The sequence below is a fragment of the Dermacentor andersoni genome, chromosome 1 (assembly GCF_023375885.2).
Source record: "Dermacentor andersoni chromosome 1, qqDerAnde1_hic_scaffold, whole genome shotgun sequence".
Classification (NCBI taxonomy): Eukaryota; Metazoa; Arthropoda; class Arachnida; order Ixodida; family Ixodidae; genus Dermacentor; species Dermacentor andersoni.
In genome coordinates this window covers 219,485,933-219,501,270 of record NC_092814.1, presented here as the reverse complement: position 1 = coordinate 219,501,270, position 15,338 = coordinate 219,485,933, and the positions used below count along the sequence as shown (strand labels likewise).

The 15,338-nt window shown below is 44.1% G+C and overlaps 1 protein-coding gene across 3 annotated transcripts in view; it reads right to left on the bottom strand.

Moving 5' to 3' along the window:
* Nucleotides 1-15,338, bottom strand: part of alpha-Spec (alpha spectrin) — a 185,931-nt gene that overhangs the window by 94,344 nt on the left and 76,249 nt on the right. For all 3 annotated transcript variants that reach the window (XM_050195776.2, XM_050195775.3, XM_050195777.3), the window contains exons 17-19: nt 12,785-12,853; nt 9,610-9,853; nt 1,204-1,394 (exon numbers count right to left, since the gene is read on the bottom strand). In XM_050195776.2, the coding sequence (XP_050051733.1) occupies nt 1,204-1,394; nt 9,610-9,853; nt 12,785-12,853 (504 nt within the window). The remainder of the gene's footprint in view (nt 1-1,203; nt 1,395-9,609; nt 9,854-12,784; nt 12,854-15,338) is intronic.

The window sequence follows — 15,338 nt, the reverse complement described above, 5'->3', positions numbered from 1 at the left end:
GATCGAAATAACGAAAGTTCGGGCCCATACAAATGCATGGGTGCCGGCCGGCACCTTCGGTCGAGATCAAATTGACCAGAGTCAAATCAATGGAAGTTACTGTTTAGGAGAGAGCCACACTAGAATTAAAATATTGTACAAGCAAACATCAATCTGTGGACCGCAATTGCTGCACAACTGGCCGCTCGAGGCACTGCCAGTGTATTTGCGGGCTTCTTTGACGCTTAGAAAAGAACGCCATGTAGCACGTATTGAGCCATAGAAAGCTGTATTGGGAGTTTCTCATGTTGTTCTATACAATTTTCTCATTGACACTTTTCATCCTAGCGGTTTTATAAAGTTTGCATAAGTTACATGGAATTACTTGACAAAAGGAAAGGATCATTATAAGATTTTGAGAGAATGCTTTTAAAATTTTGTAAAAACAGGTAGGGCTTTATAGACAAAGACTACTCCCTCAGGAAATAAAGCTCGAGTCATCCACCGAGAGGGAGGAAGGAGAGAGAGGGAGGGAGCGGAGGCACAGTTATGATTACTTCTTTTGGGGGGGTCAAATTATAATAATTGAGAAGTTAATTAAGACTAATTATCTAATTAGACAGAATGCAACAAATTATCTGAATATGTCCAAGCAACAGCAAATAACATTACCTTGGTTCTGTCTAGCTACGCAGCATTTGCATATGTTTGAAGTTTGGCTCAAGTTAAGTGAAACAGCTTGTTAACAGCCCACTATACAATGTCAAAGTTAATCACCTCTGCCATACGGCCACATTAAGAAAATGCATGATGCGAGGACATTGTACAGACCTTTAATAAACTGGATCTGTGTGGCTATTTAGTAAAAAAACTTGTGAGCAAACAGTTTCCTTTAATGACATTACGTTCACTACTGTAGAAAAAAGTGTGGAGGCAGGGGCCAACATTGCTTCCCGACATAATACACACCCCAGTTTCACAGCTCTTTCAATGAACAAGTTCACTAACCATTCATGTTAGATGTTTAGTTACAAAAAATGCACTTCTAACCACAAGAAACACAATCTGTTTATGTAAATAACTACAGCATAATGACATCTATGCACAACTTTGCACTACCTTGCAGAAGCAGGTGCTGTTGAGTGCAAAAGAACAGAGCATGATACAGTGCAACACACAACACATATAAAAGCTTTTACTACACAACAGAGCTGAAAGACTCACTTTGAGTTGCTGCCATTTTTCACTGAGGTTCTGAATCCGTTTGTTAATCTCATCATGTGCAAAGTGACCATCTGCCACCATGTTCTCCCCGGCCTCACAGACACTGCGAACACGGTTCTCATGATTGTTGATTTCTGCAAGCACTGCCTGGTGCTTCTTGATAAGGTTCTGGACTCCAATCAAGTCACGTCCTGAAAGAAACATTTAGGTCTTGCTTTAACATAATATGGCTTTGTCGTAAGTGACTCAGATTGAACACCTTGATATGGTAAACCATATGAAGCAATTCATATCAAGCCAGGATATCATGGAGGAAGTAACAAACTAGGAGGAAGAAAGAGAGAAAGATTGTGGAGAGAAATAGGCACTATTTTCTGCAGCTCTTTCGAGAGCATAGCCCAATACCAGTGAACATGCTGTGCAGCCAGCCCCAGAAAGCAAATTTCCTCTCACGGCATGCTTTCCATTTTCTTTCTCTCTTTGGGGGCCCATTGGTACATTAATTATTGGCAAAAAGCCTTAACGCAATTATTTGACCTGTCGACACAGTGTTTGGTATTTAGTAGCTCTTAAAGATGGCTGCATCACAACTGGCCCACTCCGTGCTCTCTGCAACATGTGAAACACCTTGAAGTTACTGCTTGCTTAACACATAGCAAGGGCCCTTTTCCTATGAACCTTTATATATTTTAATGACTGGGCTTAGAAATTATGCGACACTCCCCCCCCCCCCCCCCCCCCCCCCGAGATATTTTTCTTCTTTCTTCATGCAGGATACACTGAACATCATAGTGATGATAAAGTTAAATGTGCTGTGATATCTGAAGCTGCAACAAACAGTTTCAGGACTAGCTGTGTTGACAATACATTACACACTAAAATTTAAACAGCAACTCCTTCGAAATAGTCACCTAGTGAATAATGCACAGTCCGCAGCACTTCCTGCCACTGCTGGAATGTGGCCTGGAAGCGATTTTGTGAGTCCATAACCTTTTGCGATTTTTGCTGGACCTTGGCAAACAGTGAAAACAGCAATGTTCCGTTGCACCTTAACCTTTAATAAATGTACAGAGGCCGCAGAAAATAGGGCCTGAATGTACAGTTAAACTTCAATATACAGTAAAACCTCGTTCATACCTGCTTAAACAGTAGTTTCGTTTTAAAAGTAGTAAAGTCAAATCCCCGACTTAGCGGCCATTGAACATAATGTGTTTTGTATCCACATAAACCATACCATAGCTTATTGCGTACGTATTGGTTAGCACATAGCGTTTCCACTTTTCGTCGCGCAAACACGGCGGTGCGTCGTCTCCATCGGGCGACCTGGCAGAACAACAAGCCTCAGAGATCGGAACAACGGCCTCCAAGCACCCTGTGCGTTTGTGCGTGAAGCCAAATCAACATCATTTTGGCACCGTGCCAGAGAGCATTGTGGCGTCGTGCGACCAAGGACTCGTGTCATGCCGAAACGGATAAAAAAGACGCTGGGTGCTCAGCATAGAAGAAAAATTAGACATCGTTCGCGCTATCGTACCTGACACGAAGAAGTCGGCGCTGGCACACGACAAGGATCTGCTGTTGACCACGGTGTGTGGCATTTGGAATGTGAAGCAGTTCCTTGGCAGCGCTGCTGCGACTGCGAAGAGATGCCAGCTACGAGGTTTGCGCCATCGTTGCCTTTGTTTTTGCCGAAGTGTCGCCTAGCGACAATGATGAGGATGACACGGAAAGCGACAGCACGGGCGATTCAGGCCCGGCAGTGGCAGAAGCTGCGTGTTACGTCAGCCTCATGAATGCAATCGTCGCGACGAAAACAGCCAGCCGCAATGATAAAGGTGCCTCACGACTTCTACAGCGCTACCGCCCGCGTGCACGGAAAACATGCAACGCCAACGAGGAATCTGCCATGCGTGTTTGCCGAGAAGAGGGGGCTGGCTGAAAAGCTGGCTCGCAGCTTCAGTAAGTTTGAGGCTGTTGTCGCTGCTAGGCCTCTGCGGTATTAACTATTTCGGTACCGCGGTCCAGATATCGTGCAAAAATGCATGATCAAATTGCGCGCGCTCTAAAACTCGAAATTTTCGCGGTGGAACACGTGTCCATCTAGTGGGGTCGTTTCACATCTCTAGTTTTTGTTTTTGTGCAATTCGCCTCTCTCGCGGCAGGCGGCGACGTAGGAGAGATTTTAATCTTGGGCACGGCGGCGGCCGAGATTGAGGAGCATGGCGTCGACGTCGCGTCAGGCCGCGCGAAGGAAGAAGCGTCTGTCGCGCGATTCAGCTGCTTCGACTGCAGATTTTTCTGATACAACGAGTAGCGAAGAGTCCGAAGATGAATTCTCAAGCTCCGATTTCAGTTCAGAGAGTGATCCAGCGTCGCGATCACCTGGACCGTCAACTAGTGTCCGAAGGTGAGTATTTAGTTTCGCTTTCCGCTCGCTCTTGAGTATTTACGCGGGATCACTATATGTTCTCATTATTTTTCTGTGTTTGGTAGGGTTTCCACAACCTACGGGAACGACGTCCTGCCCCTGCGGCAGAAGCGTATTCAGTTTTCTCCCAAGCGGGAACCTGGTGTGCATCTGACCGAAGATGTGGGTGTGGCACTCCGAAGCACCACAAAGATTCCTGACCGCCCTGGACTTCTTTTTCCTTTTTTTCTCGGCCGAAGTTATCCAGACTGTTTGCGAGAACACCAATAAATATGCTTACACGAAGATCTTGGAGAAGCCCACTCATGCCCATCCCGATGGGTCTTGGGAAGAGGTCACTACAAGTGAAATGAGAAAGTTCATTGGCCTCATAATCTACATGGGCATCTTGAAAGCACCGTGAATCAAGCTTTACTGGAATGTGGGAAGCATCTATAGTGGTCTGCTGCCACCACGAATCATGCCGCGGCGTCGCTTCATAGCACTGCTTGCAATGCTACATGTCGCCGACTTGGACGATGTAACTCTGATGTCAAAAGGAAAGCTTCGCTTCATGTGGTGGCTTCTGCAGCACATGAATAAAGTGTCGGCAAAGCTATTTCAGCCTCATCGAGACCTCTCTGTGGATGAGCGCATGGTGAAGTCGAAAGGGAGATCAGGGATACGGCAGTACATCAAGGATAAAGTGACCAAGTGGGGTTATAAGCTGTGGGTTTTTGCAGGCCCGGTCACCGGGTATACAGTGCAGTTTGCTGTATACACAGGCAAGCGCGAGCAGCCAGGGCCCCACGGGTTGGCTTTCGATGTAGTTTGCCAGCTGTGTGCAGAACACTTTGATCAGGGCTACAAAATTTTTATGGACAATTTTTACACCTCCACACACCTGTTCAGTCACCTCCTCGATCGGAAAACATTGGCTAGCGGGACTACGCGAAAAGACCGCCGCGGATTCCCTGTTGAATTAAAAGACACGCGCTGGGAAAAGAAAGCTTAACGAGGTGAAATTGGATGGTTGCGCGACCAAGAAATTCTCTATCTTCAATGGAAAGACCGACGCGTAGTAAACATGATGAGCACGATGCACACAGCCAACGAGACAGTCACCGCAAAAAGAAGACAAAGAAGTGGAAGTGCCTGGACCCAAATTTCTATCCCAAAGCCTTTGCTAATTCACGATTACAATTCTGGAATGATTGGAGTGGACAAACCAGATCAGATGATTGGCTACTACAATGTACTGATGCGCAGTGTCCGCTGGTGGAAGACTTCTTCCACTGCATCGACATAGCATGCGTGAATAGTTTCATACTATTCCAAGAATATTGGAAATTACATCCAGACGTCCCTGAGCTGGCCAGAAATGCTTCCTTTGACCATTTAGCTTTCAGGGAGGAACTGGTGCAACAGCTTCTTCATCTTGAAGGAGCCAAGCAAACTCGTGCTCCTCCACCACCACCTGCAAAGCCTCCACTTCACAAGCCTCAAAAAGTGGAGAGACGCAAAAATTGTAAACTTTACTATCGACAAACCAAGAATGAGGTCAAGACTACGGTTTTCTGCAGTGACTGCAACGCACATTTGTGCTTCAATGCTTCGCGGAACTGCTTCCTTGAGTGGCACAGAGAGGGTGCACAGAAGGGAGGGGTGAACAGTGGTGTGAGAAATCACGCACACAAAAAAAATGCACATAAGCCTGCAAAGTTTTTTTGCCTCAAAGTTGTCATAGAGGTATTTTAGCACATTTTGTATATCCTGGAATTTCTTTAGTGCTGCTTTTTACTTTCATATGCAACAATTTCCCACTTTTTTTTGTTTACTTGAAGAAAAAATTTGCATTTTTAGATTTTTTTCTGTTATGTATACTATTTAGTCATTTAAATTTTTCTACAATAAAAGTTCAATCAGCTTCATTTTGATGCATGTGTCAACAAGATAGTGCAAAAATTTCATTGAATAAAGAAATATTTTCTAGCATGTATCAGAATTGCCTTCTTTTGGGCGGTCCCAAAAGAGTTAAATGAAAATAGCCCTTTTGTCGCTCGAAGTGAATAATACTGCATGTTTTTTTCCCCTTTCATCGCACTCTCTCCGAGTTCCATTTTTTACAGGTAAGTGGGCAATCTCAGGCTATTTCGGTTAAGGAGTACTACCGTTTTGTACGTACCTTTTCCGAGCTCCGGCCAACTATGTTTTAACGAGGTTTCACTGTAATGAAGTCGGTAAAATTGGCAATTTGCTTCGTTATGTTAAAATTTGACCTTTAATGCAAATAGTTAGTCGCCAATCGATTTTTCTTCCATGGAAAGAAGCCGCAGAATTATCCTAATTATCGGGCAATCGAAAAAAGCAAATTTGAGTGAGAAAACAATTCATTTTGATCAAGTTGGGAGTTGGCAACGAATGATACAGTTTCATGCCACGTCACTGATACCTCCACAGCGAAGCCAGCCATGCCTTTATGTGCACTCCGCCACCGCGGCTGATAACGTCGCCCGTACTTGGACAACGCTATCATGAAAACAGCCGGCAGTGGGGAGCAAATGCTTCATCTGCCTCTCGCTTTAACGGGTCACCGAAACTCGAGATTTTGCAACCTCCAATACTAAACGCACAGAAAGGCAGCTTACAAGATGCCAAGCAGTCTGGGCACGCCCACTCTTTGCACACACAGCAGATTATTTCTAACTACGCAGGGGGTGCGGCTGCATTTGCATTCAGCCGTGCTTACTGCCATGCGCAGCCACGGCCGAGGCACGCGCCAACTTATCCCCACTTCGCCCCCCCTCCCCCCCACCCCCATGTGCACGCTGGATCGCATTACTGCGAGCTTGCTCCCCTTAAAGCCCCTCCATACATACATATTTTCGCTGACCAGGTTAGGTACCACCAATCTACTCTCCTCCCTCATTTCACCCCCTCACCTTCCGGCATCAAGCGGAACTTGCGTCGTCCCAGCTTCTCATTTTAGGCGGAAGAGACGTCACTGCTGCATAGAGGTGCGAGCGTGCAACAAGCGAAAATTCAGGAACTGGAAATCCCAGTAGCGGAACGACCAGAAACGGAAATTGCAGAAGCAGGACTGGTATGACCAACGAATCGGGCAACGTGAACAAAACGAGAATAGGTGAATACAGGAGCCAATGTTTCGACAAGTGAACTGGTCTTCTTCAAGGCAATGCATCAGGGAACAGCGGCGCACATCAAATGTTGGCGCTACTTAGCTAAAGCGACACTGGTGCGTGGATGGGGGGGGGAGCTTTAGCCTCTCCCTTTCCCTTAGCTCGTGCGGGAAGGTAGCACACGTGAAGCCACCATGTTTCTTGTATCACTCTCGCACTTTTTCACTCGCACCTAAAGCCCACAGTGCGCGGGGAGCGATAGGGTGTTATTGCACTTGGCCTTTATAAGGAAGATGATACGGTTCCACTATGGCGGTTGCACGTGTCACGTGGCATGCGATTTGCGAGGTGCATTTGCAAGCAGCCACTCGTAATTCAATCATTTGACCATCTGCGTCCGCGGAAGTTTCTATTCATTGCATCGGCATTCCTTTGAGGTGGCAGTAAAATTTCATATTGAAATTGCAAACTGTTATATTGAGGTTCTAAATGCATGGTGTTCTATGGACAAGAAGTTACCATAAAAACCCGCGTGTAATTCGAGGTTTTTTTCCTATTATTAGTGTCCCAAATTTTCGCCTCGTAGTATATGCAGATCCGAACAAAAATTTCAGTCAGAAATTTGGGCTAGAAGTTTTGGTTTCGTTATTGCTGCGTGGCTATGGCTTGACTTCGCTATTGCTGCGTGGCTACGACTTGGCTTGCTTATTGCTGCGTGGCTACGGCTTGGTTTCGTTATTGCTGCGCAACTACAGCATCGTTTATTGTTGGGTGTGCACCTTGGCAGCACACGTGCAAACTACGCTTCGCGAAGTGCATCTTTTTTATTCCGCATTGAAGGATCAAGATGTCCGGAGCACAAAAACAATACTCGGCTGCTTTCAAGAGAAAAGTTATTTTAGCCTAACAGGACATCGGCAACAGTGCGGCCGGGAGGCAGTTTGGCATTCAACAGAAGGAAGCCCTTTTCGCGTGCAGCGGAGCGTGAAGAAGCTTTCGCGGCCCGAAGAGTGGGACATTCCCGGAAATCGAACTCGCACTGACGGAGTTCGCACACCAACAGTGAGCCGCGCATTTAGCCGTGAGCGTGGAGCTTATGCAGGCAAAAGCTAAGGAGCTTGCAAGAGAAAAAGGGCTACTGAGCTCTGCCTTCAAAGCGAGCATGCACTGAATTTATCGCTACATGTGCCATGCCGGATTTTCCTTACGCCGCTGAACTTCGATTTCACAAAAGCTGCCTGAATCGTTCAAAGAACTGCTCGTGGCTTTTCAGCGCCACATTATTTCGCTGTGCAAGTCCAAGAACTTCATGCTAGGGCAAATCGACAATGCCGACCAAACGCCGGTTTATCTGGACATGCCATCACCCCTCACCGTGCACGAAAAGGGCTCTAAACAAGTTTATGCCCGGTCCACTGGCAACGAGAAAACACAAGTTACCGTCATGTTGTCGTGCACAGTAGACGGACGCAAGCTCCCGCCCTATGTCGTCTTCAAACGCAAGACAGTGCCTAAAGGTGAGGAGCTGCCAAAAAATGTGGTTGTGAGATGACATGAGAAAGGCTGGATGAACGAGAATCTTGTGCTCAACTGGATAAAGTCCGTCTGGTATAGGCGGCCCGGCACACTGTTGTTGTTCCCGTCCATCCTCGTGCTGAACGCATTTCGTTGCCATTTGGCCGACTCAGTGAAGAGGCTGTTGCGCGAATCCGGCACTGAACTCGTCGTTATCCCGGGTGGGATGACGTCTCAGCTGCAGCCTTTAGATGTTTGCGTGAACAAGCCGTTCAAGGACGCGGTCAAGCGGTGTTACGCAGATTGGATGCGCTCAGGTGAACCTGCAGTGACGCTGACCGGGCAGCTGAAGCAGGCTTCACCAGCCACGCTACTCAAGTGGATTGTGGATGCATGGGCCAGCATACCAGAGGACCTTGTGTGTCGTGCAATCAAGAAGTGCAGCATCTCGAACGTGCTCTATGGCATAGCGGATGAGTACCTCTGGGAAGATATGTCCAACAAGGAACCATCCGAAGGGAGCGCAGCTGAGGAAGACAGCGATTGAAGCGCGGAGCGCAACTTAAATGTTTTCCTCGAGTTTTTCCAACTTGTATAATACACGGATAAAACATTTTTTCCATTTCGCATCCCAAAAATTTCACCTCGTACTATATGCGGGTTCATATTATATGTGGGTTTTTACGGTACTGAAAGTTAAACACTTCGTTATATCGAGAATTTCGTTATACTGAAGTTCAATACATATAAGTTTAACTGCACAATGAAACTATGAAGAACATGATACTCAAATAGATTAAAGCACCTCAGAGGAAGCGCTTGCAAGTACAAGGACACCTGTGTGTAGGCATTACCAATCCTTATGAGGATACTGGGTCATACAAGAACACGATTGCCTAATGCAATTCATACTGAATTCAAACGGGCAGTTCAGATACTGCATCCTTAATTTCTGCATTGTGCTTTAAAATCTTTCACTGCGAGAGTTTACTTCATTCTGACCTAACCCTTTGCTACATGTTAGAGTAGCCAGCATACACCAAGATCAGCAACAAACAACAAAGTAGGCAAGTTAAAATTTAAAGCTGCACAATAGGCCATGAGCCATGCTGTTGTGGTGGGCTCAGGATTAATTTTCACTAGCTTGGTGGTCCACCCAAAGCACAGAAAATGAGAATTTTTGCATACTGCTCTTTTTAGAATGCAGCTGCCGTGGCCAGGAATCAAACCTGCAACGTTGTGCTCAACAGTGTAACATTATAGCCAGTGAGCCCCTGCTGCGGGTAGTGGGCAAGTTCTTGGCATGCGATTCACAAAAGTGGATTTTTGTATTACAGAAGGTACCTCTATTAGTGGAAGCAGCAATGGGCTCTTTCTCGCGAATCCAGGCTTCTTCGTCTTCAACATCACGGAACAGTTGCTGCACGCGCAAGGAGTCTTGCAGCTTCTGGCGTCGCGTCGCCATGGGTGCCTGCAGTGCATTGTATCGGTCCACGAGGGCTGCCTTTTTTGCCATGATGGCTGGTGCATCGAAGTGGCCCTTATCTGCAAACTGCTGTGCCTGGATCATCACGCCATCCACACGATCCTGCACACAGAGATACCATATGCAGCACTTCTGCAATTACTAATAAATAAGCTTACTATGTCTGCCTTCTTAAAAAAAGAATTTTCACCAAGAATAAGGTGTATCTACAGACGGAGCTAATGCAACTAAGACGCTCTTCAAAAAGCTTCAGTATGAGAATTCCATGTACAGCTGTGACTCACAAATAAACTCTTTTTGGAAGCCTTTTCTAGCTGCGATATGTGAGGTCATGGTACCAGAATCTTGTTCAGGTGAATGGTTTTCGATCCAACTGATTTGGAGCTGTGCAGAGGTCATGTCTCATTTTTATAGATGGGCAGTAGCACAGTGGGTGTTCTATAGTCTCCTTGACAGCGCAGTCACTGCACTCTGTGCTATCAGCCATTCCAATCAAACATTATATGCATTGGTGAATGCAATGCCCAGGTGTAAGCAGCACAGCAGCGTTTCCTCACATTGCGGAAGCCCAGGTAACAGCCACAGTTGCATAGATGGGTCGAGAGAATGAGCCACTAACACAGCAGCGATTTTTGAAAGCTACCGGATTGAGCGACAGTCTGATCCACGCTGAGTGACCATCAGTAATATAAATGGAAAACTGTTATTGCATGAGCAATATCCACAGTGGACTTTCCCTTCTCTTAATCTCTCACCCTTTTCCTTTCCCCCCAGTGTAGGGTAGACAACTGGGCTCAGTCCTGGTTAACCTCCTTGCCTTCCATTTATTTTCTCTCTTTCTCGGAAGCCAACCAAAACCACCTACAAATTGAGTTGCCTGTGCTAAAAAAATCCTGGTGAAGAACAAAGATTTCGGGAAAGCATCCTAACTCATCTGATTCTTCATACTGTGCTGCACTATAAAAGTGAAACATGACATGATATGGGCAAATTGAAGTGCATGTTGCAACTGTAGAATTAAGCCAATCAGTGCTTGAGGCATGCAAACAAAATAAGAATCCTGAAAGAAGCACCACTTCCGAGATATCGATCTTCATATCAGCGACAAGATACATTATCCTTCCAGGTACCATATGTTCAGAAAACGTCTCTGAAGCACTGTGGGACAGAACTATATAGAACTGCAAGATATGCCATAAAATTTTGAAACAAACATCTTAAAACTGGTGCTAGTCATAATTATATTCCACAACTGAAATATAGTTGTGCTAAAATTGCTGTTGTATACCGCCGCATATAAATTGACCTTCTGCTTTTCTTGAAAAATGAGTGTCAATTAGAGGGTCTGATCTAATTAACTGAGGCAACCTATACGTGTCTATGGCATGCATAGTTGCATATTTGTAAAACTCCCTTAGAATCAACTTCTTGTGCAGCTGCAGTTTGACCCTGTACTTGCCACAGACAAGCTGAGCTCATATGCTCTACTCTCATTTCTGCCACCGAAGATAAGCTCCATGCATCTAGGTATGTTCTTTTAAATTAACAGATGGCACTATAAAAGGCATTTAACATTTTCAACGCCAACAAGAAAAATGGCGTCATCCTTAGTCGGTATCACTTTCCATGGTGAAAAATTTTCTGTATAAGCCAGACAACCTAACAGTGTGACTTATCGCTTCTCAAGTTACATCTCTTCCGCATATATAAATGCTAAAAACCTAAAAGATCTAAAAGGACTGCTAAACTCAAAAAGGAAGCCTGACTATGGTGTCAAAACTGAAGAGAGACTTCCATGTAATATACTTGAAAACAAGGTATAGCACGAACTAAAGCCTTCCAACATAAACATGCTACAGATGACAGCCTATTGCTTTGTGATGAACTGGGAACAGGGAATTTTGTTCAAAAGGTTTTTCTAGATCCTTTCCTTCAATAACTCTCCAAATACCGACAAGCCATGCAGTGAAGCCAACATTTTTTCCATGAACACGATTTATTTTCTTGGAATGTTAAATTTAAAATTAAACTCTGGTGTATTACATGCCAAATCCACTACCTGATTACGAGGCATGCCGCATATATTGGAGACTGAATTTATTTCGACCACCTGGGGTTCTTGTGCACCCAATGCACAGTACGAGCATTTCTGCATTTTGCCTTCGTCGAAATGCAGCCACTGTAGCTGGGAACCAAACCCGCAGCCTCGTGCTTAGCAGCGCAATGCACTAGCCACTACACCACCATGGCGGGTTTTCTTAGTATGTTCTCCAAATATAAATGTTCATTTAAATGAATTTTTGTACTTGCCTAGATGGGCTGATGTCCGTTCAAAAAAAGCCTTATTCAAAGAACTTATTCGAAAATAATGCATTAGGCAAAGGGTCCATCATCAGTTTTGGATAAAGTTGGCTTTGGGGTCATGCTTCTAGTCAATTTCCTAAACAATGACATAGGGGCGGTATCTCAGCCATACGATGAGTCGCTCGCGACGTCTGCAGTGCTATGAAAGTGCATCATGTGCACCTGACAATGCAAATGCCTGGACAAGGAACGTGTTGCTCAAGCAGAAGGCAGTATTTCTCTCTGAAACAGAAAACAACCTTATGGTGGAAAGAAGCTTCGGCTGACAAGTTAATGCGTGGAATTCCACCAAAGCCACCAAGGCGTTCCACTCATACCAATGTTATGTATATTCTGAAGACAAAAATGCAGTTATCCATGGCCATTACAAAATTCTTCAATTGCTGTGCGCAGGAATGTTAATTTGGTATTTGTCCATGCAAAATAAGTGTGCAGGCTGACTGACTTATTGAGCAACAGACTCTGAAAGAGTCTGCCCAAACACCGACGACTGCAATGCTCAAAAGCTAAATCAACAGTCTAGAACACAGGAGGTAAAGAAGCCCATATGCAATCTAATATAGCTTTCAAAACAAATACTTGCATTCTAAAAGGAGGCTGAAAAGCAAAAGAAGGGTTTATGGAATGGCAAATAGATGGAAAGAACAAGTTCAAATATAAGCTACTCACGGAATGAGAAGCAACATCAGTTTCCAGAAGTGCATGCTTCTTTAGAAGGTTCTGAACACTTGTAAGGTCCTAAAAGAAAATACCAAAGCCATCAGTCACTGCACATTGCTGCATTCCCATAAGTTTCCATATGGAAATCTTAGCATACATAACTAACATAAAATAAAACATGTTGCCAGCAACCCTTGTCTGCTGTCCATGAGCAAAGGATCATAATTGCACACTGCATATTCTTCAATGTATAATATATATTAACAAAAAAAACTAACTAAAAACTGAGTACCACGTCGGCCCCACACATGCACCACATCCATAGATATGGAACTTCCATGACATGAATCATAGTAACTTCTATGACCTCACTCCCCGACTAAATGACTCGCAGGACAGCAGCATCTCAACAGAACTGTCTAATAAAAACTACTTCTAAAAAAACTCGCACACATAAAAAGTCCCCTCCATGTGTTACATTTCTGCTAACACAGTAGCACTTGAGAACAAGCCTGCTCAAGCTTAACAATAAGGACGAGTACAATATGTTACGATAATCATTGGGTGCACACAGCTTTTATTGATAATATGAAGCTAGCAGACAATGAGGCACTGGGACAGCAAAGGCTTTTAAATTGACTAAAGGTGGCTGAGTGCAGTGACATAGCGCTTGTGCGTCCAATGTGGCTTCAATTGTCCTCTTGTTTCCCTACACTAAGCCACCTTTGGTCAAGATGTACCAACATGCCCACATCGCCATCCTTGTCAGCTTTTAAACTGACCTGCAGAATAATTCGATGAGAGAAATACATATATTTCTGATAAACTTAATTTCTAATATAAAGGGAAACTGAAGAGGAAAGTGGAAGACAACTTTGTTGTCCATAGGAGCAAAACTCTTAGCCTACAAAAGTTCATTTTCACTAAGCTTTTCCTTATCAACAGTCCATACTGTTTTGGAGACACCCTTCTTGACAGGAAACTAAATGAAAATGAAAGACTTACAGATCACATTTTTAGAATAGCAAATATGTTAACTGTACAAACAGCGCTGACTTGGCCAACTCCCTATGTCACATTGCAGCAACAATTAAAAATGATTACAAAGCATTTCAAATAAGTAAGAACTTGACCGGGGATGGAAGTGGCCACAGACGTTTTGGAGCAGCAAACATGGCACTTTGGAACAGGTTTGGAGCAGGAATTGTCTGTTTTAGAGCAGTAAATACACATTTTGGAGCAGCTTGGTAAAGGTCAATAAGAGTGAAATATAGGCATATGAAGAAAAGATGTTCCCCTTATTTGGTTTTGCAGAACACTATTAGGTCACGGCAGATCAGTTCTGTGGAAGCCTGCAGGGCAAGTAAAATTCATTACAGGGAAAAGTTGTCGTCCACCTGACTAGCATGAAGCACGAGTGCAGCATGAAGCATAAAGTGGCCAAGAAAAAACTAACCGAGGGTTTTCAGTGAGAGCGCCCACTCTATGTTGATAGGCTTGTGTTAATTCTAGTTGATTTTTTTTTCATTGTGCGCACACAACTAATATTTAATTTTAATGAACTAACTTGCACTACCTTACTTATTCATGGTGCCACGGCAAAGGTTGTAGAATACGTCGATAAATTACCGATAACAGCATATACAGCGACCTAGGTCTTGTGTGGTACTTTTTTTTTGACAAATAAAAACAAGAAAATGCCTCCTCTTCCTCCCACCTGCAAATTTGTTTAAAAAATATGTGACAACACGTCCCCACACCAGCAATACAAGTGGTCTCAGACGTAAACATCGTCATCAGTGAATTGTGTATATCACGAACGTGCAAACCTGGGCCACGGCCTTGCAGCGGTTCGGAAAGCAAATCGTTACAAGATCTCACTTTTTTGCATTTGATAGGGACCAAAGATGCGCGCCAAAAACTGCCAACAAAGTGACAAAAAAGCATGGCCACTCGGTCCTAGTGTCTCTATTTGACGAGGTTTGCATAGAGATGCTATCTTTGCTGCACAGAAGCATTGTCATGGTCATAGCATATTTTTAACGATTTTTAAAAATTATTTCAAGAGCCTTCTTTCTCGTAAAAAAGTATTCACAAATCCTAGGTTATTTTAAATGCTGTTATTGGGCATTTGTCAACACCATCCACAACTTTTTCATTGATAGCTCATCGATTAGGTAAATTTAAATTTAGCTAATTAAACATATCTGTGCACAATGAAAGAAATATTCACAGTGGCCACTATGAACAACACCCATCAAGGTAAAGTGAACGCTGTTTGCGTAGTGCGCTCACGTAATTTTTTATTCATAGCGAGCTTCAGTTAAGATGGCAGAATACCACAGAATAAATGTGTGAAGTAACGTACTGGTCACTGCATGTTTGCCAGTATTTCACATCGCTTGTCGATAAAAAGCTCAGATATTTTTGAAAACAATAAAGGGATAAAAATGTTCCCTGGCTTTCAGATATACATTATTGACCAATGTTTTTACTAAACTTGATTACGATTACTCGGGCTTATTCGCGGTTCCACCACAGGCACCTAAAGGCACTGTAAAAC